The sequence below is a fragment of the Chlorocebus sabaeus genome, chromosome 14, assembly GCF_047675955.1.
Source record: "Chlorocebus sabaeus isolate Y175 chromosome 14, mChlSab1.0.hap1, whole genome shotgun sequence".
Classification (NCBI taxonomy): Eukaryota; Metazoa; Chordata; class Mammalia; order Primates; family Cercopithecidae; genus Chlorocebus; species Chlorocebus sabaeus.
The window spans coordinates 30,499,471-30,522,761 of record NC_132917.1 but is presented as its reverse complement, the minus strand read 5'-3'; the positions used below and the strand labels follow the sequence as shown (position 1 = coordinate 30,522,761).

Genomic DNA, 23,291 nt, shown 5'->3' with positions numbered 1-23,291 from the left:
AAGGCCCCTCAGTCAGCCTTCTTCCCAGTAAACCTCTCTAGATCTCCAACTCTTCCTCCCAGGAAGGGATTTCCAGGCTTCCTATCTATTTAGCTGGACTGCCTCCTGCCCGTATGGCACATTTTTGCCAATATGAAAATTTGCCACCTCTTTCAGGTGGATATAACTGCATGCCAGGAGCCCATGCTTGCAAGCAATGGGCTTGCCTCCCTGCCAGGCACCCTTATGTTACTCAAACACTCATTTTCAGATACCATTGAGAGTACCGATGAGCCTCTTGGAATGTGGCCTCTAGAGCTGAACACAGATGTCCACGTGGAGTCAAGAGCAGCTTTGTACAAGGTCCTGGGGCTAGCCTGTTCTAGAGCAATGCCTTACTGCTGTTGAAGCTGGTCAGAGCCTGCCACATCTTTCATAGTTTTGTCTCATTTTAAATAGGAAGTCAAGTGAGCCATACAAAATATTTCCAAAATGAAATTTACCCAAGACAGATCCTGCTCACTATTTACTTGCATAGTTAACTTTTTAAACGTAAAGACAGATTTGCAGTTTCCTTAGTTAATTTCATCTTCTTGGTTTTGAAGTCATTTAGAATTTTGATTCTGCTATCTGCTTGGTTAATTGTTCTTGATTTCCACTATTAAAAATGATGAAAGAGTTGAAAAGGATCTTCATTTTTATTTCAACATCTTCTTTAAGGATTAAGATAAAAATGTAGAATAGGACAGGACACGGGACAGAACTCTGTGACTATTACAATGCAATGATTCTTAGCTATTCCAGACCATTCATCCATAATCTCTGGGTCAAACTGCGAATTCTATTTACTACACTGTATTCTACTTTACTGTGTTAATCTAGTCGACACACAGGGAATAGGTGGAGATTTTATCAAATACATTTTAAAAATCAAGGTATTTATATATATATCTTCCTTCAAAGTAAGGACTCTATTTTGGGGAAGAAAGGAAAAGGGAGGGAAAATTAAGTAATTGGCTTTGGCAAAGCTATATTTGCCAGTACAGATACCAGCATTATTTCCTAAGTACTCAAAGTATTTCTCTGCAAGTCTATTTCAGAATTTTGATATATATGTTGGACTTCTTAAAAATATTATTATAGAGCAACAAGAAAATTTTAAATCAGTGTTTCGGAAGAATGTGTTGATTACAAATTTTCTATTTTAAAAAGAGAATCTCTTACAAAGTTTCTTATATTAAATTCCCATAAGAATTAATATTGGGTCAATTTATAAAAATTAAACTTATAAGCAAATATTTGTAGTACATTTGTATTAGTGTAAAGAATATTGATGTTCATCAAAAGACACTGTAAAGGAGTTAAGAAGATAAGACACAAACTGGGAGAAGATATTTACAAGACATATGACCAACGAAAGACGAATATGCAGAGTGAGTAGTGAATTCCTACAAATCAATAAGAAAAAGACAACTCAATAGACAAATGGGCGCAAAATATGAATATTCATTCCTCAAGAGAGGGAACATGAATGGAGAATAAACATAGTGAGAGATGCTCAATCTTACCAGTAATCAGAGAAACAAATAAAAACCATAGGAGTTGCCACTTACTCCCACGAGATGGGTACAAATAAAAAGCCTGCCAATACCAAGAGTTAGTGAGGATATATAGCAATGGCAACTCTTTTACACTGTTGGTGAACTTATAAATTGGTACAACCTTGGAAAATAATTTGGCATACTTAATGAGGTTGAGTATGTGTGCTCCCTAAACCCAAAAGTTCTACTTGTAATGTAAACTAGAGAAACTCTTGCATGTTTATCAGGAGATACGTATAATAACATTTATAGCATAATTTTTCATTAAAACAAAGAGAAGAGCATTAAACGTCCATTGAGAGAAGAAGTACAAATAAATCATAGGATAACATACAGCAGTGAGATAAATGAAATCCTGCTGCTTTTTAACCATCGGGTGCAGGGGGAAGCAAATTACTGAAGACTATATAAACTATATACAGCATTTAATTTTTGAAACAACTCTACTTAGAATATATAAAAACTGCATATATTTAATGTGTAAACTTTGATGAGTTTTGACACCCCCAAAAGTTTTCTCATAACCCATTCCTCCCTCTACCCCCATTTCTGAGCAACCACTGAACTTCTTTCTATCACGGTACATTAGTTTGCATTTCTAGGATTTTATATAAATGGAGTCATATAATATGTGTTCTACTTTGACTGGCTTTCACATAGCATAATGATTTTAGAGATTTATTCATGTTGTTGCATGTATCAATAATTCATTTCTTTTTATTGCTGAGTAGTACCTTATTTTATGGGTACATCACAATTTATTCATTCACTTTTGACGGACATTGGGTTGTTTCCAACTTTTGGCTATTAAATATAAGTCTGTTTTGATTATGCACAAGTCTTTGTATGAACATATGCTTTCACTTTTCTTGGGTAAATTCTTAGGACCAGAATGACTGAATCATTTTGTAAGTGTATGTTTTAACATTTTAGGAAACTGCCACACTGTTTTCTAATGTAGTCATACCAGCTTACATATCTACCGAGAGTATATGAAAGTTCCAGTTTTCCATCTCCTCATAAACAGTGTGATCAGTCTTTTTAAATTTTAGGCCATTAGAAAACAGTCTATAGTGAGCTTTCGCTGTGGTATGAATTTGCATTTCACTGATAACTTATGATGTGGAACATCTTTTCATGTTGGGTTATTGCCTGTTTTTATATATTATTTGGTGATGTGTCTATTCAAATCTTTTAGCCATTTTAATGGGTTTTTTTCTTATTATTGATTTGTCAGAGTTCTTTATATGTTGTGGATTCAAGTCCTTTGTCTGATATATGTGCTGCAAATATTTTCACCTAGTCTGAAATATGTATTTGTGTTTTTTTAATGGTGTCTTTTAAACTTTTAATGAAGTCTAATTTATCAATTTTTTTTCTTGTATGACTCATATTTTTTTGTATTCTATCAAAAACACATTTACCTATCCCAAGTTTGCAAATGTTTTCTTCTGAAAGTATTATAATTTAAGTTTTACCTTTAGGTCTATGATCATTTTGACTTGGTTTTTGTGTATGGTGTAATGGTTGATCCAGCACCATTTTTTTGGAAAGACTTTTATTTCCCCCATTGAATTGCCATTGAATTGCCTTGAAACCTTTCTCAAATTAATTGGCCATGTATGTGTTGATTTATTCTAGATTCTCCACCCTTCTCCATTGATCTGTTTGTCTATATTTTTGCCAGTACAGTAGCTTTTTAACATGTGTTGAAGTCAGATTGGGTAAGTCCTTCAGTTTTTTCTTCTTCTTAAAAATTGCTTTGGTTATTCTAGGTTCCTCACATTTAGATGTAAATCTTAGAATCTGCTTATCAATTTCTTTTTTTTTTTTTTTTTTTTTTCTGAGACAGAGTCTCGCTCTGTCGCCCAGGCTGGAGTGCAGTGGCCGGATCTCAGCTCACTGCAAGCTCCGCCTCCCGGGTTTCCACCATTCTCCTGCCTCAGCCTCCCGAGTAGCTGGGACTACAGGCGCCCGCCACCTCGCCCGGCTAGTGTTTTTTTTTTGTTTTTTTTGTTTTTTTTTTGTATTTTTTAGTAGAGACGGGGTTTCACCGTGTTAGCCAGGATGATCTTGATCTTGTGACCTCGTGATCCACCCGTCTCGGCCTCCCAAAGTGCTGGGATTACAGGCTTGAGCCACCGCGCCCGGCCAATCAATTTCTAACAAAAAAAAAGCATGCTAGAATTTTGGTTGGGATTGTATTGAACCTATAGATAAATTTGGAAAAAACTGCCATCTTGGCAGTATTGAGCCTTCCAATAAATGAACCGGATATATTTCCCCATTTATTTAGTTCTTCTTTAATTTTTCTCAGCAATGTTTTATAGTTTTTTGTAGATATCTTTAATATTTTTAATGTTAGATTTTTTTCCCAAGTATTTTGTATTTTAGATGTTACTATTCTGCTATTTTTTGTTGCTATTATATAATAATACAATTTTTAAATATTAACCTTGTATCTTGTGACCTTACTAAATTTAAATATTAGTTCTAGTAGTTGTTTTGTAGATTTCCTACAATCAAAACACCAAAATAGGACCAGTTCTCTTCTTGTTTCTGATCTTTTTGCCTTTAATTTTCTTGTTGCATTGACTAGGACCTTCACAACAGTGGTACATAGAACTATAACAGTGGGCATGGATTCTGATCATAAAGGAAAGAAAATGCACTTTCCATCATTAAATATTATGTTAGCTATAAATTTTTCACAGATACCCTCCTGAGGATGTTACCTACTATTTCTAGTTTTCTGAGAGTTTTTATCATAAATTATGTCTTTGTAGCTTTTTACTGTGGTAGATTGCAGGTGGATTTTTAAAAATATAAATCAATGTAACATTCCTGGAATAAACCCAACTTATGATGTGGTATCTTCTTTTTTTTTTTTTTTTTTTTAACATTATTGGATTTGATTTGCTAAAATTTTAAGGCTCTTTGCTTCTCTATTCATGAGAATATTTGTCTGTAATTTTTTTTTGAGGAAGAAGATTTCTTTATGAGGTTTTGTTTTTAGTATTTTGCTGAGCTGATAAATATAAGTTCAGCCATATTTCCCTTCTTGTCTATTTTCTGAGGAAGTTCATGTAAGATTAGTGTTACTCTGTCCTTGAAGGTGTAAGAGAATTCACTGGTGAAACTATCTGAGCCTGGGGGTTTCTTCTGGAGAAAGCTTTTGATAGTAAATTCAATTTCTTTACTATATATGGCATTATTCAGATTTTCTGTTTCTTCTGTGTCAACTTTGATAAATTGTATTTTTCAAGAAATTAATCCATTGTATGCAACTTAGCAGATTTGTTGGCATTGGGTTGTTCGTAGTATTCTCTTATTAGCCCTTTAATGTCTATAGGACGTGTGATGATAACCCCTTTATCATATGATAATATGGGCAATTTACATTTTCTCTCTTTAACTCTTGATCAAGTTGACTAGGGGTTTATTAATGTTGTTGATCTTTTCGAAGAAGCAGATTTTTGCTTTGCTCATTTTATCTGTTGTCTGTCTTCTGCTTGATTAATTTCTGCTCTTATCTGTCTTCTGTTTTACTAATTTCTGCTCTTATCTTTCTTGTTTATGTCCTCTGCTTATGTCAGGTCTTCCTAACTCTCTTATGATATTATCTGACTCATAAATTATTTAAAAGTGTGTTTAATTCCGGATATTTGAGGTTTACCTAAATATTCTATTGTTATTGAATTCCTGCTGTGAATTTTCATGTAGAAAAACAACACATAGTTCAGGGAAAAAAGAGAAACTGGGACAATAAATGCCCTTTTCATGTTTCTGGGCAGATGTAATTTAGGTAATTTATCTGTGTATTCTTACAACTATTTATTTCTGAGACAGAGAAATACAAGCAGGTTAGGACAAGATTAGTCAGATAAATAAATAGTAATGAATATCTTTTCATAAAATATTTCATGGTTTAAATCTCCTTCCATATATTTTCTCATTTGATTCTTCAACAAAGTATCATGTGTCCATTTGACAGATGAAGAAACTGAGGTGCTTAGTGTGTACGGGGTAGAATGAGGACTTGAGTCAGGATGTTCTGAAGTCACTTAATTCTTGTGCATCTTTTCCATGAAATATTTATAAAAGTTCTCCAATAAAAGGACTTATTGGTTATATGTGTAAAACACTGGGAGCAAACTTAAGTTTCTTTATCAGAGGGCTTCTTGGAGCTTTTTGTGAATTTCCATAAAAAGACTATTCAGTATCAGATATTTTCCAAAATAATTTCACCTCATAATTTGTTATTTGTGGAGGGTTTCATGAAGCAACTGCATCATAGAACACACCCAAGAATAGCTGATATGTAATATTTAATCTGCTGACACTCAGGAGATTTTTTTGAATACCTACTATGTGCAAGGCCTGGCGCTATGTGCTGGCAAATCAAGATACTGCTAAGACATAGTTGTACGGCTCAGCAGTATGTAAGACATATCTCCCATTAAGGAGCCCTCATCATGTTTCCATTAATTCAAATAATGTTTACATACTTATCACTGTTGCTGCTCTGTCATTTGTTCTTGTGTTCACTGGCATCCTCCGTCTATTCTCTGAGAACCTTACCAACATGACCCAATTCCCCTTTGATCTGCACACTCCCTGAAGTATGCAGCCAGGGATAGGAGAGTTGTTGGATCAGGCTGGGGTTAGTCACTGCCTTGGCCTGAATTGTACTGCCCGCCTCCCCCAACAAATTCATATGAAACCCTAACCCCCAACATGATTGTAACTAGAGATAAGGTCTTTAAGAGGCAATTAAGCTTAAAAGAGATCGTAAGAGTGGGGAATAATCTGATAGAACTGTGATCTTATAAGAAGAGGATGAGGAAAAGATCTCTTCCCTACCCTCCACCACATACTGGCACTCTGATCTCTGACTTCCAGCCTCCATAACTGTGAGAAATAAATCCTGTTGTTAACCCATTTATGCCTAGTGTTCCATTATTGGAACACTAAGCATGTGGGAGTTATTTATATCATACTGCTCAAGGTCATCGCCAAGGTCTGATTGCAAAAATTCAAAAAATTGCAACCTCAGGCATAAATGCGGTTAAGCCTCGCAGTCAGTGGTATTTTGCTATGGCAACCTGAGCTCACTAAGTCACCCAACTCAGCAGAGGACACAGGGAAGCTCCTTTCATAGACAGCAAGGGGAGCTAAAGAGGCTTTGTAACTCCCAGCTGCAGCTCCTGCTTGCTTCTCTGAAGCAAGCTTCAGATTCATGAAGCTTGATTCATGAGCTTACACAAGCTTCTCATGTGAAGAACTTTATATCAATTATTTTTGTGATGTTTCTAGCTCCTCTTGTGTGACTTTTCTTGCAACACCCAAGAGCTGCCCCAGCAGCAAGATAAACTTTGTCTTGAACATCACGTAGGCCTTTCAGCAATCTCTTTTTTCCCCTGAAATTAACAAAGCTGAGTCTTCTTCTGCCTTTAGCTACCCTGCAAAGTGAGACAAATGGGGTAGAGAAGAGAGGAAAGAACCAGAAAGCCCTCCCCAAAAGTGACAGCAGGAAAATCAGGTGATCCTCTTCTGCTGTGCACAAAAGTGAAATGTTGTCAGGTACTGTGGGCCCTTCCTGAGAACATGAGCCTACAGGCTGTTCCCTGGTGAAGCTATGAGCAACTCAGAGAGAAAGAAAACTATGTGTGTGGAGGTGGAACAAGCTTCCGCTGCCTGCTTCTCCCTTCCCCATCAAGAGTCTCCTCCCAGAGCAGTCCACCTCCTCAGCAGCAGACACCCAGCCTGCTGCCTGTCCCCAAGCCTTCCCTTCCCCCAGGCCTGGGCAGCCCGTGTAGTGAATACAGAGCAGTAACAGAGCCCAGGGCCCAGGTCTGACTGCACATCCTGGCCCTCACCCTGCAGGCCCCTCTGAGCCTAGCCTGTCCTGAGTATGAGCAAGTCCTCGTCTTAGACAGTGTTGGGCCTCTGCACAGTCCTTTCCTGCTCAAAATAGCAATGATCATCATCCTAATAACCACCATGCATTGGCTGCTTTCTACTTACCAGTCACTGTGCTGTGTGTTCTAGAAGCATGGTTTCATCTGAGTCTCACAACAACCCTATAACATGTGTAATAGTATCATCTCCATTTCACAAACGAGGCAAGTGAATCTTAGAATGTGAATTCCTACAGTGTGGCCAGTCCCCTACCCAATAGTGGACAGTGGCGGACCCCGGACGGACTAGGAACCGATCCTCACATGTAAGACCTTTGTATGATTCCAAAGGAGAAATGAAACAATGTTATTTAAAATTTCATTTTATATGCAATTAAGGGCTACTTACAGGCAATCCCATAATTGTATTATTAAAGGTAACTATAATTTGGTTTTCATAAACCAAAATTAGCTCATTGCTAGAGTTCATCACACATTGTAATTCAATATTTTCCTGAGAGGTAGGAGGCTTGGCAATGCTATACAGGTTCCACTGTCCCCAAGCACACACAGAGAACTGGTAGACCCATGATTTTCACAACTCTTCATTATCGAGTGCCATTGCCTTTTGTCTTGAACTGACAATCGATTTCTATCACTGTTTTCTTACTCTGAATGATACTTTGACATTTTAGCTTTATCACTATTTAATTTGTTGTGGGCCCTCTTTTTAACCCTATTGTGAGTGGTGAGACATACTGAATATTTTGTGCCCTTATTCTCCAAAAACTCGATTGAAGAAATGGACATGTGTATTAGGTTAAACTAAATGGAACTGTTTGTATTTAACCATTTCTTATCCTAGGTTAAACCCTATGAAACTGACTATATTCAACCATTTTTGACCTACAAAAATGACAGTTTGTATGGTCCGATCTAATTGTTCAAATGTAAATGTAAATTATTCATATCTTGTTTTTGAGACAGTTGTACGCACAATTCTCCTCAAACATGCTTGCACAATGACACTTCACTGGTGATATTCTGTCTATGAATTTGTGCTATCTAAATAACTTGCCACATGGTATTACAAGGTAATTGTAAGAAAATTGCTAAGTTAGGTTAAGTTTACATACATTTTTCTAGGATTCAAAATTTTGATTATGAGTTCATATTCTTTCCTGAGAATTTATTCCCTTCCAGTCCTAGCTCCTTCATTATCACCTGCTTCCTTTTCCACTGTGAGGTGAAAATGGGTAGAACACACGGACCTTGGGATTTTTTTGTGCCATCTGCACTGACCCTGGTCCAAGAAGCTTGAAAAGTCCTACTTAAGGACCAGAAAGGTTTTTCAATTCCCATAACTAGGAAGTATGGATTCAGGATTCCCATCCAGGCCAACCTCACAGATGGAGGACGTGGTACATTTTTGGTAAATGGCACCAGTTACATTCCTGTGGCTGCCTGAACAAGAAACCTCAGCCTTCCTTGTCAACTCGAGGAAAGCTAGGATGCTAACATTTATTAAGGGACTACTGCATGCCTGTCACTCTGCTCAGTTAGGTCAAAACTTATTTAATATCATAACAAACCTATGAGATTGATAGCTTCAATCCACACAGGTGGAAAAATGGGTTCACAGGCTTGAATATTCGCTCCAAGTTGCAGAAGCGGTATGGAGCTGATGAAAACAGAAAGCACACTTCAAAACCCATGTGATATTCACTGTACTATCTTTTCTTTGTTTTCTTTTTTCCTTCCCTATCCCCTATATTGAATTCTTCACCTATAAAATTACACCTAATCTGTCCATCTTCCCTTCTGAGGCTCTACCACTGTCTCTCCTGTGGACAAGTGCAGCAGCTCCTGGCTTCCTTCCTGCATCCAGTCCCTGCCCACACCCTCTCTCTGGTCCCCAGATTGCTCCTAGCAGCCCCATTCTATGTACAGATCTGATCATGCCCCATCTCTTCAACAGCTCTGCAGAGCTTATGGGGTATAAAACATTTTCTCACCCAGCTTTCCAACCTACCTTTCTGGCAATCTCTTCCAACACTTCCTACCCACCCCCTCTGCCCCCCACCCCACCAAACCTTCCAACACCCCGTGACCTTTCCAGTGCAACTCGTGGGTCTCTGTGCACTTGCTACTCAGGGAAGCTGTGGGCAATTTTTTTAAACCTATCTGCCAGTTCTTCACCTGGTAGTGCTCAATAAATGGTCATGAGATGTACTAGTACCCCATAGCCTCTTGTGCACGTGAGAGCATACTGGAAAGCTGTTTTGTACAGCAGATTGAAAGGTTGGCTGGGAGTAAGGATGCTTGAATCCTAGTTCAGTCTCACTGACTGTGCCACCATGGACACCGCAGACTTAGTCTCAGTCCCCTACCTGTAAAGGGTGGTATATCAGAGTGCCCATCTGGGGCTCACATCTGATGGTGCAAAGGACTTGATGGCTTACCCCAAAGGTATCCCTTTTTCTCACCAACAGGAAAGGACCTCGGAAGTCTTCTAAGGAGAGTCATGGCGTATAACCAGGAGCCTTCAGTGGAGACCTCCATCATCAAGTTCAAAGACCAGGACTTTACCACCTTGCGGGATCACTGCCTGAGCGTGGGCCAGATGTTTAAGGATGAGACATTCCCTGCAGCAGATTCTTCCATAGGCCAGAAGCTGCTCCAGGAAAAACGCCTCTCCAATGTGATATGGAAGCGGCCACAGGTGAGTGAGCCCCACAGGAGCATACCAGCCCCAGGGTCCACGGAGTCACCTGCCATGGCACCTCCAGCCGAAAGGAGGTTGGGCCAAACCAAACCGGAAGGAGAATGAAATTCACTGGGTATCTCTGCTCCAGTGTTGCAGCTATTCAGCAGGATGGGAAGATGCTATAGCAGGAACCAGGAGCCCAGACTCCTGAGTTCTAACCCAGTTCTAACACTAAGTACATCACTAAATTAAAATGCCTCCATTTTTCATCTAAAGATGGGAAACCATGGGTATGAAAATTGTAGTTGTTGGAGTCTCCTCCACCCCATAATTGACCCCATCTATCACTCTGTCACCCTTTCTTCTCTTCAGGTGTCAGTATCTTTATATTCTTTTTTCCTTCCCGTTTAGAATTTGCTCAAAGGGAAGATATCAGGTCAGTCATTTACACGATAGGATGAATTTAAATAATCACCTCCCCTCTCTCTTTTATATTCACATTCTCGATCTTAGAGAGGCTTGACCACCTGCAAGAGAATTTTAGACATCAGCTTTAAAATTAGGGAGATATTGTAGGACAACACTCAGATCTCCCTGACTCCACAACCCCAGCAGATGGCCACTACTTCTACCTCGCAGCCAGGTGAGCCCTCCTGGTTTTTCTAGAACTATCTCAATTTTAGGGCATGACACCTCCACGGAAAATGTCTCAGCTGACTCAACATTCTGATAATCTCATCAGGACTACTGTTGATGCAAAGCACCCGGATAAGGACCACTCTAAGGACCCTCCTGCCCAAACCTCTATTCATGCTTCTGTAGGCTGCCAGTATAACCTAGAATGAGATAAAACAATATAGTGTCTAGTAAGCTAATCATTATAATATCTGCAACCATTATTGAGCACTGATTAAATGCCAAGCACTGTCCAAACACTTCCCATAAAGCCAAGGTAGGTTACAGAGTAAAGTTATTTTCTAATGGTGGCTACTAAGAGTCTGTGAGGCTATGAGACAAAAGTATTTGTCTGGTCTGTGGATCTCTAATTCGGTTCTGCACATGGGAAGGAGAACTGAAGACATCAGGCTCTGGGAGGCGACACCTCTTGCCCTACATTGGGGCAGATTTGAAGTTTTGGTGAAGGGAAGGGTTAGGGATCAGGTAGGGTTTGGGATGCTGCTTAGAGAAAAGTGCGGTGTTTCAGCGTTCTAGGATCCTCTTATCAGCCATTGGCAGTAAGTCCTCAACAATGACTCTCTTCTTCTAGTCTTTACCTCCTAAGGAGAGATGAAGCAGAGAATTCTATTTAAAGAAGTTCCAAGAGGTCATTTTTTTCCCATTGCTATTTTCAGAAGCTGAGATTATTTTAGAAAGTGGTGGGATTTTTTTCTCACAAGGTGCTGAGCAATAGATGTGAGACCATATTTATAGTGTTGAAGAATTTATAACACTTCTCTTTAGAAAGGATTGAGAGATTCTAATTATCTGATTCTCACAACAATTCAACTTGTGATGTCTTTTGGGGGCAAGGAGAAACTGAGGCAAACGGAAGTGAAATCACTTATAAAGAATAATGCCAGGAACCCAAAATAGAGGCAGCCAGGGGCCGAATCTGCTTTTCCCATTACTACTTTCCTCATCCAAAAGCTTACCTGAGCTCTACTGGGCGGATTGGGGGCATTTTTCATTCTGGCACTTCTTTTTAAATGTCATATTTCTTTGTCTTTCTTATCACAGTTGGCAAGACTTACCTTTGTATAGTACTTTCCAGAGCTTTCCATGTGTCTTCTCATACTTTATCTTCTTCGTTTTCTCCTAACTTTATAGAAAACTGACGTTCAGACAAGTGATGTGACATGCCAAGGTGACATGATTAGCGAGGGAAGGATCCAGAATTTAAATGAAGATTCCTTCCACCTGCTGCACTTTCCCCCCACTGACTTAAGTGCCTAATAGGGTCTCTGTTAGAATTTGGATGAACAAGTACATGAGAGAATGGATGAATGAAGAACCCTATCTACAGGTGCTTGATGCATGTTTCAGGTTCACACGTGCAAGAAAGAAACCTTGAGTTGACCTATTTTCCAGGTAGGACAGTAAAGGAAAAAGCCAATGTACTCACCCCTTCGACACTGTGATGTCCTTGACCCACAATGTACAGCTGTGACTGCAGAGAGCACTGGAAGAGAAGCCACGCCAGCCTGGCCCATTCCTAATAGTAACGGCCACACCCACAGAGTGCTGACCATATGGCAGGCCTGGCTTTAGGGGCTTTGACTTGTCAATCCTCACAGTAACTCTATAAGATACTATTATTAGCCTCATTTTGCAGCTGAGAAGCAGAATCAGAGAGTAGGGGTACCTCTGCCCAAAGTCATATAATTAGATGATAGTAGAGCTGGAATTTGAACCCAGGAGTCTGGTTTCAAGACCTGAGCTCCTGACACCATGCTAAATGGCCCCTGTAAGTCCTCATCGTAAGCTCATGTCCTATTCTGGGTTCCTGCCTGTCACTAGTAATGTTTTTTGCACTAGTAGAATCTTCTACCTCATGTGAATAAAACAGGAATCAATCCCTCTCTAAAGTTCATCTGTCTATGTTCTGCCCTTTTTTCCCTTTTTAGGGATAAAAATGGCACCTGTACCACATATAATTACTTTAAGGACTAAATGAGTACAATACTTAGAACAGTGTCTAGCACAGTGTAAACACTAAGTACGCACTAGTTATTGTTACTGTGATTAATTTGGGAGAATGTCATAAGGTAGCAGCCTCAGGCCTATTCCCTGGGATTCTTGGGCTTTCACGGTCCAGCCATCTCAGCTTCAGCCCTTGGCCAGTTTAAGAAACTCTTTCAGGGAAAAATGTGGGTCAGAGGAAACTATGTAGGGGCTGAAGGAAGGTTGGCAGGGAGTGTAGAAAGTGCCTTTCTTCTCATGTTCTGCTTTTTTTTTCTTTTTCTTTTTTTGAGATGGAGTCTTACTCTGTTGCCCAGGCTAGAGTGCAGTGGCACAATCTCGGCTTACTGCAACCTCCACTGCCTGGGTTCAAGTTATTCTCCTGCCTCAGCCTCCTGAGTAGCCAGGATTACAGGCATGAGTCACCATGCCTGGCTAATTTTTGTATTTTAGAAGAGACAGGGTTTCACCATGTTGGTCAGGTTGGTCTCAAACTCCTGACCTCAAGTGATCCACCTACCTTAGCCTCCCAAAGTGCTGGGATTACAGGCATGAGCCACCATAGCCGGCCTCATGTTCTGCTTTCTATCACTATTTTTAGAAGGTTGACTCCCAAGCTATAGAACTTGCTGAGTGCCTGACCAGAGGTCTGACCAGTGGCCCTTAAACTTCAACTATATAATGGCTGAGGTAGCACCAAGGTATTTTAGGCCCTCTCTACATTCTAAGTTTTTCCAGACAATGAGAAATCTCCTCCTATAGGCAACTGGTAAACCACAAGGGACATCATTCTGTTTTGAGTATTTATCCCAGCTGGGCAGGTTCAACACTAGCCCAAGAGTCAGGGGCATGAGAACCAGGCTTAGCTTTCTATACCTGATGCAGAAAAGTTGTTTTGTGTCATACACCTTTCTTTCTCTCTCCTCCCCAACATCGTACCTACCCTTTCCTTCTTCTGGCTCTTGTCCTTCCTTCCTCTAACAATTAACCCAATAATCTCATCCATTTTGCCGCTGAAACTTTTTCTGAAGTAGAAGGAAGCCCTGTTCACATCCTGCTTCATTCTGTTCCCAAGCCCTCCCCATCCCCCAGTCAGGCTCCACAACAGCCCATGATGGTTCCCTGTGCAAATGGCACTGAGAGGACCCGACTCCTCATCAGTCTCAATGCTTCCTACAGCCCCAGTCTCAGCAAGGGACAGTGCTAAGAAATTACACTTACACATGAGGTATCTACGTGATATTTCCCTGAGCTAAATTTGGTACTTAAAGTGGACCCCTTTTAGCAGAATTTTTATTTCATGGATAATTTATCAAGCATGTACATGTGTAAAGTATTATGCTAAGCACTTTACATGCAATATTTCATTTAATTGGCCTCACAGTCCTGTGAGGTAGATAATATTATCATCCTCATTAAATAGATCAGCACCATCCAATAGAACATTCTGTGATAATGGGAATGTTCTTCTTGCACTGTTCAATACAGTAGCCACTAGTCACATGTGGCTATTGAGCACTTGAAATGTGACCGATGCAACTGAGGGATTAAAGGTTTAAATTGTATTGAATTTAAATTAATTTAAATGTAAGTATCCACATATGGCTTGTGGCTACCATATTGGACAGTACACAATGGTAAACAGTAGATCTTCACAACAATAACCAGTGTTGTCAGATAAACTGAAATTTCATCTTTGTACCCATTTTATAGTAAAGCACACTTTACTTTTCAACTGAAAAATGAGCTGTGTGCCCCAAGCACGTTGCTTAACAGGTGTTCAAAGCTCAGCACAGCCCCATTGTGGCTTCCTGCCTGTGGCCATCCTAGAGTGAGGCACTGCCTATCCAGGTGACACCTCTCCTTCCATGCAGCCAGAGCAGTTTCTGAAAGGATCATTCACTAGAAACGATTCACCTTGGGACTAAAATGTGTTCTTCAGGAAAGGAAGAGGTTAAAAAGCAGAGTTGTAAGTGCCGGTTAGGTTATGAAAACATTCCGTAAGGCAATAGGTAACAAAAAATGGCAGAAAGTGACTCTGCCAACAGCCAAGTGTCATTCAGCCAGAGAACTTGGATGCCAATAAATCAAAGTCCTCTAGCAAAAATAGGAAAGGGAGTGACGCTGCCACTTGTCCCAGACTGAACTCTGGCCACCATGTGAAAGAGCCAAATACCAAGAGGCTAAACACAGGGCTCTCTTACCCAAAAGCAGCATGCCATGTGAAGATGTGGAAGTCTTTAGAGAGAATGCAGAAATATGCCGGGTGCTGTCACATTATTTCTTGGCATATTTCTCCATCTACCTCTGGAGATGATTAGGGGAGAGCAGCTGGCTTGGGACCACATCAGAGAGGGTATTTTCTAAGATGCCAGGAGCCCTTGCATTACAAGAGCTCTGACATACCTAATATAACAGAGATTATCCCCAAGCATTGCCTGGAGAAAGGTCTCCACAATCCAGAATTAAGTTCCTAAGATTACTTAGCTTGACTATTGCTGCTGGCTTCTGTATTACTCAGGGCTCTCCAGAGAACAAGAATCATTAATATATATCCTGTTGACATATTTATTGCTAGTAAATATATCAATATATCTTATATAAATATATCCCATTAACATATTGACATATATCCTAATAGATATCCTGTTGATATATTTATAATGAGAGATTTACTAGGAGGGATTGGCTCACATGCTTATAGAGGCTGAGAAGTAGTCCCACGATATGCCACCTGCAATCTGGAGACCCAGGAAAGCCAGTGATGTAGTTAAATCTGAGTGGGAGGCCAGAGAACCAGAGACTGGATGATGTAATTCCCTGTCCAAGGACAGGAAAAGACCAGTGTCTCAGCTCCAGGAGTCAGGCAGAGAAAGGTCAAATTCTCCCTTCCTTTATCTTTTGTTCTATTTAAGCCCTGAATAGACTGGATGGTGCCCACCCACCCTGGGAAGGGAATCTGCTTTGCTAAATCCACCAATTCAAATGTTAATGTCATGTGGAAGCACTCTCATGGACATGCCCAGAAGTAATGTTTAGCCAAGTATCTGGGCGCTCTGTGATCCAGTTAGGATGCTATATAAAATTAACCATCCCAGCTTTCTTCTGTACTAATAATGTTTCATAGCCCTCAAAGCTCAAGTCCATCTCACAGGATCCAAAAACAAAAAGGTTGAGAAGATGCTGACTGCTGGTGTGGTCAGAATGAAGAACAAGACACTATGGAGGCAGACACCTGATTCAGAGCCTGTTTCTTGTGTAACCTGGGACAAATCGCTCAACTTCTCTGAACCTGCTCCCTGGCCCTGGCTGGGTCTCAGAATCCCCTGAGAAGCTATGCAAATCCTGAACGCTATCTCTGAATGACCTATGAAATCACAGCAGTGGGAGGTGGGGCACAGCAGTCTCCCTGTCTGTGAAGCTGCTAGGTGATTCACTGGAGACTGCCCATTGCTGCCAGTTCAGGGTGAATCTAATCTAGGTTCTCATCACACTGGCTTCACTGCCCTGATGTGCCTGGCCCATCTGGTAACAGGTGGCCTTCCCAGAGTCAGCACATTTTCAGTTTCCCAGCCATCTTTACCTATTTTCTTAATGGGCCTTGTCTCAGGAAGTCAGCCTGGCAGACTAAAATGCTCCTGGGTATCATTTCTATCCCTTCCTACCATCTCTCTTTTTGGATTATTGGTCATAGCTCTAAAGTCCAGGGTCCAGGAGGAACAAGCAGCTTAGAAGACAGGAGACATAGAAGCTGCTTTTGTGCCCACCTTTGATGCAAATGATTCGTATGTTTTCCCATAAACTTGAAGTTGACTATTGATTTGTGGTTTGAAATCATCACCATTTAATTTTCAACACATTAAAATATCTTTTTGTTCCTAATTAGCTAAAATTTTTGTTTTTAACTTTTATTATTCTAGTAAATCATAAAAACTTGTGTGTTTATCAAATGCCTTCATAGCATTTATTGAAAGGATACAAATTTTTTTCCCTTTGGCCCATGTAAGTGCTACTTCATATTAGTAGATGTCCTGATGTGAAACCATCCTTGCATTCTGCATTTCTACAGCAAATCCTACACGATAACAAATTATCCAAAATCAGTCTGGTATGTATGTGAGTTTTCTCTCAGGTTGGGCATCAAGGCTATGCTGGCTTCTTAAATGGTGGCAGGATTCTTTTTTAATGTTTATTTTTACACTGAAACTGTAAATGACACTGGAATTTTCTATTCTCTGAAAGTTTGAGGGAACTCAGAGGAAAAATTGCATGTACCTGTAAGCCTTTACAGGACATTTAGGCGATACTCTTTGGTAACTTTAAAATACTATCCAAAAGCTGTTAGTCTTTTCAGCTTATTTACTAACATGAGTCAATTTTAGCCAAGTTAATTTTTGTCAGAAAATCATCGGATTTTTTTAATTGATTGGCATAGAGTTCTACATCATTATTTTATATTTCTAAAGTCCAATTTTTAATTCTACTTTTATTTGGGTTTCTCTACCATATTTGCCAAAGGTTGAGTCTATGTAACCCTCCCCCAGATATTAGGTTGGTGCAAAAGTAATTGTGGTTTTTGCCATTGAAAGTAATAGCAGAAATCATTATTAGCCATTACTTTCAATGGCAAATAATAGAACAATTTATTTATTAAATCTTGCTGTTTTTCTGGTTTATAATTCACTAATGTTCTTTTCAGTTCTTCCTTCTATTTTTGTGAGGCTCTTTTTGTCTTTTTCTTCCTAAGATCTACTGCTAAATTCATGTTTTTATTCTATCTTTTTAAATAATGAATGCATCTGAGGCTATGGGTTTGTCTGAGTATAGCCTTTTTAATTTTGCAAATATTTCAAAAGAGGGGGATCAATATTTGTTGAACATGTACTATGTCAGACACTGTGCTAAGTATTTCACATCCTTCCTCATTTGTAAATGTAAGGACTGGTCCAGCTTTGCAAGACTGTCGGGAACCTACCAGAGAGAATCCTGGAGCAAGGTACCCTCCCTCAACAAGGATTTAATGAATGACAACCATTGCCTTGATTGCATCGTCATTAGATTCTCTCAACTGTCCTTACATTTTGTATTATTGTTCCCATTTTACACAAGAGAAAACAGGCACAGCAAAGTAAAGGGAATTGTTCAAGGTCTCAAGGTCACCCAGGAAGAAATGTTAGAGTAGGATTCCACACCAGGTCTGTCTGAATAGGTTATCCAAGCACCCCTACCCTTGCTCTAGGGATCCCTGGAGGGGAACTAGCAGGACCACAGTGAAAAAGAGCTGTGGCCAAAGTCAAGAAAATGGACCAAAGCCATCTTTGTTCTGGGTCTGAAAATGCCACAGCCTCCATCCCTGCTTTACTTCCCATGAGTAGAGGATCTTTGACAGCAGGCCTCCTTTGAGACCTTAAGTCCCCTTTTCCAGTAGAGAGAGGAAACAAGTAAAGGTTACTGAAATGCCCTACACCATTTTAAAACTGGCTCCACTTGGAACCCTGCATGAACCTGAAGGCCCTCTGGATGTCCTTCCCTCTTTCTTGCGTTGAGGGAGATGCCAAAGTTCTGCCCACCATGGCTCTGGCAGAGGGTCAGACCTTGTGCCACCCCAGAGTCCCCCTCACCCGGAAGGGCCTGGGCCTGAGTTCCCCTCCCAGCATATGACGGAGTCAGTTAGTTGTAGAGAAAGCAGCAGGAGGAGTTTTGTAAAATGATGCCCTCAGCCAGGACCCTGTGTTTGCAGGCAGGCACACCTTCGTTTTCCCCTAAGTGTGCGTCTCTTCCAGAAATCTGGGCAGTTTATGAAGAGCTGGCAGGTTCTACAAGGCACGTGACTCTGTACATGAATATCTACTGAGCAAATAAATCCAATTCCAGCTTGCAGGCCTGCTCTCTGTGGACTTATTGGTCAATGTGAAAAGAAATGATACAAGGACCAATTACTAAATTATGCAAATCCAGAAAGAGCTGCACAGAGAGGAGGCTGAGGTCATCCTGGCCAAGTCTGAGGGCTGGCTGGTGCGGGTCAGGAGCCAGACCTGTGGCCCAGTGTTCTCCCAAAGTGCCTGGAGGATCCCCTTTGGGAACTCTCACAATTTCGGTGCCTGCTGACAGTTCCTCATGTTCTTCCCAGATGTGGTAGCACTGGGGGAATCCTCTGTAACCACTTTCTTTGGCTGGCAGGCACTATGTGTGTTAGAAGTTAGGGAAGGACTGGGCACTGAGTACCAGCTCCTCACACAAGGGGACTGGGGCCTTCCAGACCCAGTCTGTGAGTTACCCAGGGAGTGGGTAAAGAGCTGACTTGTGTGCACTGTGTATCCCTTATAGCACATGGCTAGACTTCAACCTGGGGTCCAGAATACCCATGCTCATTTCTGAAAGATACCATTTCCCAACAAAAGCTTCATTATGAAAGCGATAGTACTTTATTACATTTATAAACGTCTCCTCTCATAAACGTATTCCATTCATTTTTTATGGTTTATTTACAACCTCTTATTAAAACCCTGGCTTGTCGAGATGGAATGGCTATTTGATCCAAGGATTCCAAGTCCTTATTTATGTTCTCTCTTCGTGTAGTATGCTAATGCATTTATGGCCTGTCTTTTCAGTTACATTTACACCCTATGATACCTGCTGCCTTCCTGGTAGCAATAAAGGCCAAAGAACCCAGCAAACTTTCCTAACTCGGATTTTAAGCACCTTTTTAAGAATTAACCTCGACCCTTGAAAGACAAAGTGAATGATGTCACTTTGCGATACAAAGCAATAAATGATGCTCATAGCTTTTCTCCCTCTTTCCTAAAGGATTTACCAGGGGGTCCTCCTCACTTCATCCTGGATGGTATAAGCAGATTTGACATCCAACAAGGAGGCGCAGGTAAGAGTGCAACATCTTCTCTCCCTGCCTTGGATAGGAAGTGGTGGAGGGTAGTGCCTACCCACAGAGTCCTACCCCACTTCTGAGGGAGAAAGGCCAATTCCCTTGGTGCAGATGTGGACAAACTGCTCACACCCAGTCCTGCAGCCTACAATGAGCAGAAGAAAAGGAGACAGGAAAAATGAAAGCAAACATACACTGAGTTTCTGCAATGACAGTGCAAGACACCTTGTGTGTGCAACAACCTCATTTTATATATGTGACAGTGGAGAGTCCAAGAGGTAAAATAATTTGCTTAATGTCACACACTCAGTTGGTAACAGAGTTAAGAATCCAGCACTCTCTGACTGCTTCCCACCCCACCAGACAGCCCCAGAGCAAAGGAGCTACTGAGAGCTGGAGGGTATGGACAGGGCAACAGGAGGGGCTGCCTAAGAGGAGGTACCTGGGCTGTTCCAGGTGTGGCCAAGAGAACCCTCAGAAAGAGAAGCATTGGAGTGAAAGGGCAAAGCTGGCTGGAAAGTGGATAGGAGTTGGAGACAGCAAAGACAACAACCTTTCTGAGAACACATTCTAAGCTTTCAAAATGTCAGCTTGCAGATGATAGGTCCTGTAATTGAACTTCGCCTGGTGAAATCACCGTGCCTTGGACCAAGTCAATAGAGCCTGCCTGGCCACCAGCCGATGGTTCCCCTATTAGGGTTTCACCTAACTGGAGAAAGGACCTTTCTGAGGCCGTCTTTGTGGCTTCTGTACTGAACCCAGTGCCTGGCATGAAATGGCATTCAAAGACAAATTGATCATGTCAGGGGTGAAGGAGAAAGGACTCAGGGAGGGGAGGGGAGGACTCAAAAGGGCTTACAAGGACATCCAAGGAGAAACTCAAGGCCATGCATTCCTCAAGGAGGAAAAGGAGAGAACACCCCCCTACTTCTGCACAGGGAGAGGCTGACCTAATAGGAAAGAAAAACATGAATCAGTTTTCCTCAATTGTACAGAGCATCATTGCCAACATTTGCTGTAACTGAGCACCTCTGGCAAAAAGAGAATCAGAGGCTGGACATGCTGGCTCACACCTGTAATCCCAGCACTTTGAGAGGCTGAGGTGGGTGGATCACTTGAGGTCAGGAGTTTGAGACCAGCCTGGCCAACACGGTGAAACCCTGTCTCTACTAAAAAAATACAAAAAATTAGCCGGGCTTGGTGGTGCGTGCCTGTAGTCCCAGTTGTGGAGGCTGTGGCAGGAGAATCGCTTGAACCTAGGAGGCGGAGGTTGCAGTGAGCCGAGAGCACGCCTCTGCACTCCAGCCTAGGCAACAGAGCGAGACTCCATGAACACCACCACCACCACCACTACCCCTTCTTTATCTGGCTTGGAGCCAGTCCCTGTGACTCCCTCCCCTGATTCTCCTCAGAGGAAAAAAAAATGCATCATTTAGAAGGAAGTGCGTGGCCTCTGGTGGTAAGGACCTTTTACATTATGGGACGGGGTTTCCAAGTGTGTCCAGTCAGCCTTTCCTGGCTTATCTCCCCTCACAGCTGACTGCTGGTTCCTGGCAGCACTGGGCTCCTTGACTCAGAACCCACAGTACGGGCAGAAGATCCTGAGGGTCCAAAGCTTTTCACACCAGTATGCCGGGATTTTCCGTTTCCGGGTACGTGTGCCCTTGCAACACTCATTATACTACGGGGTTCTCTGTGAGTACAGGGAAGGTGAGAGTCTTAAGTTTTCTCATGACCTGGAAGCCTGAGATGAAAGTGACAGTTGTGTTAGTTACCCTCCCTACCTCCAAAAAAAGGATTCAAGCTTATAGTCTGACAACACACAGGGAAGATGAGAGTTGAAATGTTTTTGTGTGAATAAAAAGAAATGACAGAAACGATTAGCAAAAGAGTCATTGATCGAGAACCCTGTAACTAACATCGAATTTTTGTCTCTGTTTATTCCTGTGCCATATTGTGCTATTTTGATTACAGTAGCTTTATAGGAAGTGGTAACATCTGGTAGGATAAGTGCTCCTTCATTATTCATTACCATTTTCTCAAAAATATCTTGGTAATTCTTTCACATTTATTCTTCCATGAGAATTTTAAAATTATTTTGTCTATTTTTTTAAAGCCACTGTGATACAGAATGCAGCAGCATTTATGTATTAATTTAGAAAAATTACATTTTTTTTTAATTTTAAGTTTTCCTTTCCAGAAACACGGGATACCTTTCTATTTATTCAGAACTAGTTTTATGCCCTTCAATAAAGTGTAATATTCATATTGGTGCTGTATCTTTCTTGATAAATTCATTCTCAAACATTTTATAATTTTGTGGCTCATGCAATTGAGGTCTTTTTCCCTCATTTTGAACTTGGTGCTGCTAAAAAAGAGAAAAGCTACTGCTTATCATATATTAAACTGTATCTAGGCTCCTTAACAAATTCTTTTATTAGTTCTTAATTCTTTCTTTAACAGAATCTGGAATGGTTTAGTTATCTAATAATATTATCTGCAAATAGATAATTTTGTCTCTCCTTTTAATATCTATAGAACTTATTTTGCTCTCTTGCCTTGTCACATAAGCTAGAACCTCACAATTTTGAATGAGTGACAAGAGCCAAATCCTGCCTTCTCTTGATTTCAGTAATGTGCTCTCTTGATTCACTCTTCTTTCAGTACATTCAAGTTGTTAAAAAATTGTATTGGAATTTTTGTACCTATATCATGCATAAAAGTGGTTTCTAGTTGATATTATTTTTGTCATGTTTAAGTTCTGCTAGCTTTTTAAAACAAGCTGATTGAGCTTTACATACCTTGATTTGAAATAAGTAGAATAATGGAAGCTAATCATTGATTAACTGTTCTTTGAAAGTAAAATAGACAATAGTGAAATTACCTGGGCCTGCCTCCCTTTTAAATGTGATTTCTTTAATTCTTCCAGTGTACTCAATAGCTATTGATCTGTTCAGGTCTCTTACTTCTACCGAAGTTAATTCTTGAAATTTATACTCGACTAGAAAAATCAACTGTTTCTTTGGTATTTTCAAATATATTGCCACTGAGTTGCTTATATGAATCTCTGACAATTCATTTAACTTCTTGTAATCTGTGACTAAATCTACTTTCTCAATCTGTGCTGTATTTTTACTTTTCCTTTTTTTCTTAATTCTGCTTTTCTTTATCCAATGAATCTGTTATGTGGGTGTTGTGTGTGTATTTTTTTTTTTTAACTAATCAACTTTTGATTTTCATTAGTCTTTCTATTCTTTTCCTTTTGAGGTTTTGTTTTCTATATAACTAATTATTTCAATCCTATCTTTATTAATTCCTTTATACTTTCTCCTGATTGTATTGTTTTTTGTGATTTTCTGAAACTTCACACTTAATATTTGTAGTCTTTTTAATTTCCTCTGAGATGTGTATCTATAGGTTTTGATATAAAAAGTCTTACTTTTATTAATTTTTAAGATAATACAATTTTAGATTTTGTATCTTTTATCATAGAGGGATTGTTTCTTTAAAGTTTATTTGATTTTCAAGTGATTAAGTTTTGC

At 40.3% G+C, this 23,291-nt stretch overlaps 1 protein-coding gene across 1 annotated transcript in view; it reads left to right on the top strand.

Annotated features, from left to right (window-relative positions):
* Window positions 1–23,291, top strand: part of CAPN13 (calpain 13) — an 85,052-nt gene that overhangs the window by 9,888 nt on the left and 51,873 nt on the right. The window contains exons 2-4 of the mRNA XM_007971045.3: window positions 9,973–10,202; window positions 19,674–19,746; window positions 21,286–21,401. Of these exons, the coding sequence (XP_007969236.3) occupies window positions 10,005–10,202; window positions 19,674–19,746; window positions 21,286–21,401 (387 nt within the window). The 5' untranslated portion in view covers window positions 9,973–10,004. The remainder of the gene's footprint in view (window positions 1–9,972; window positions 10,203–19,673; window positions 19,747–21,285; window positions 21,402–23,291) is intronic.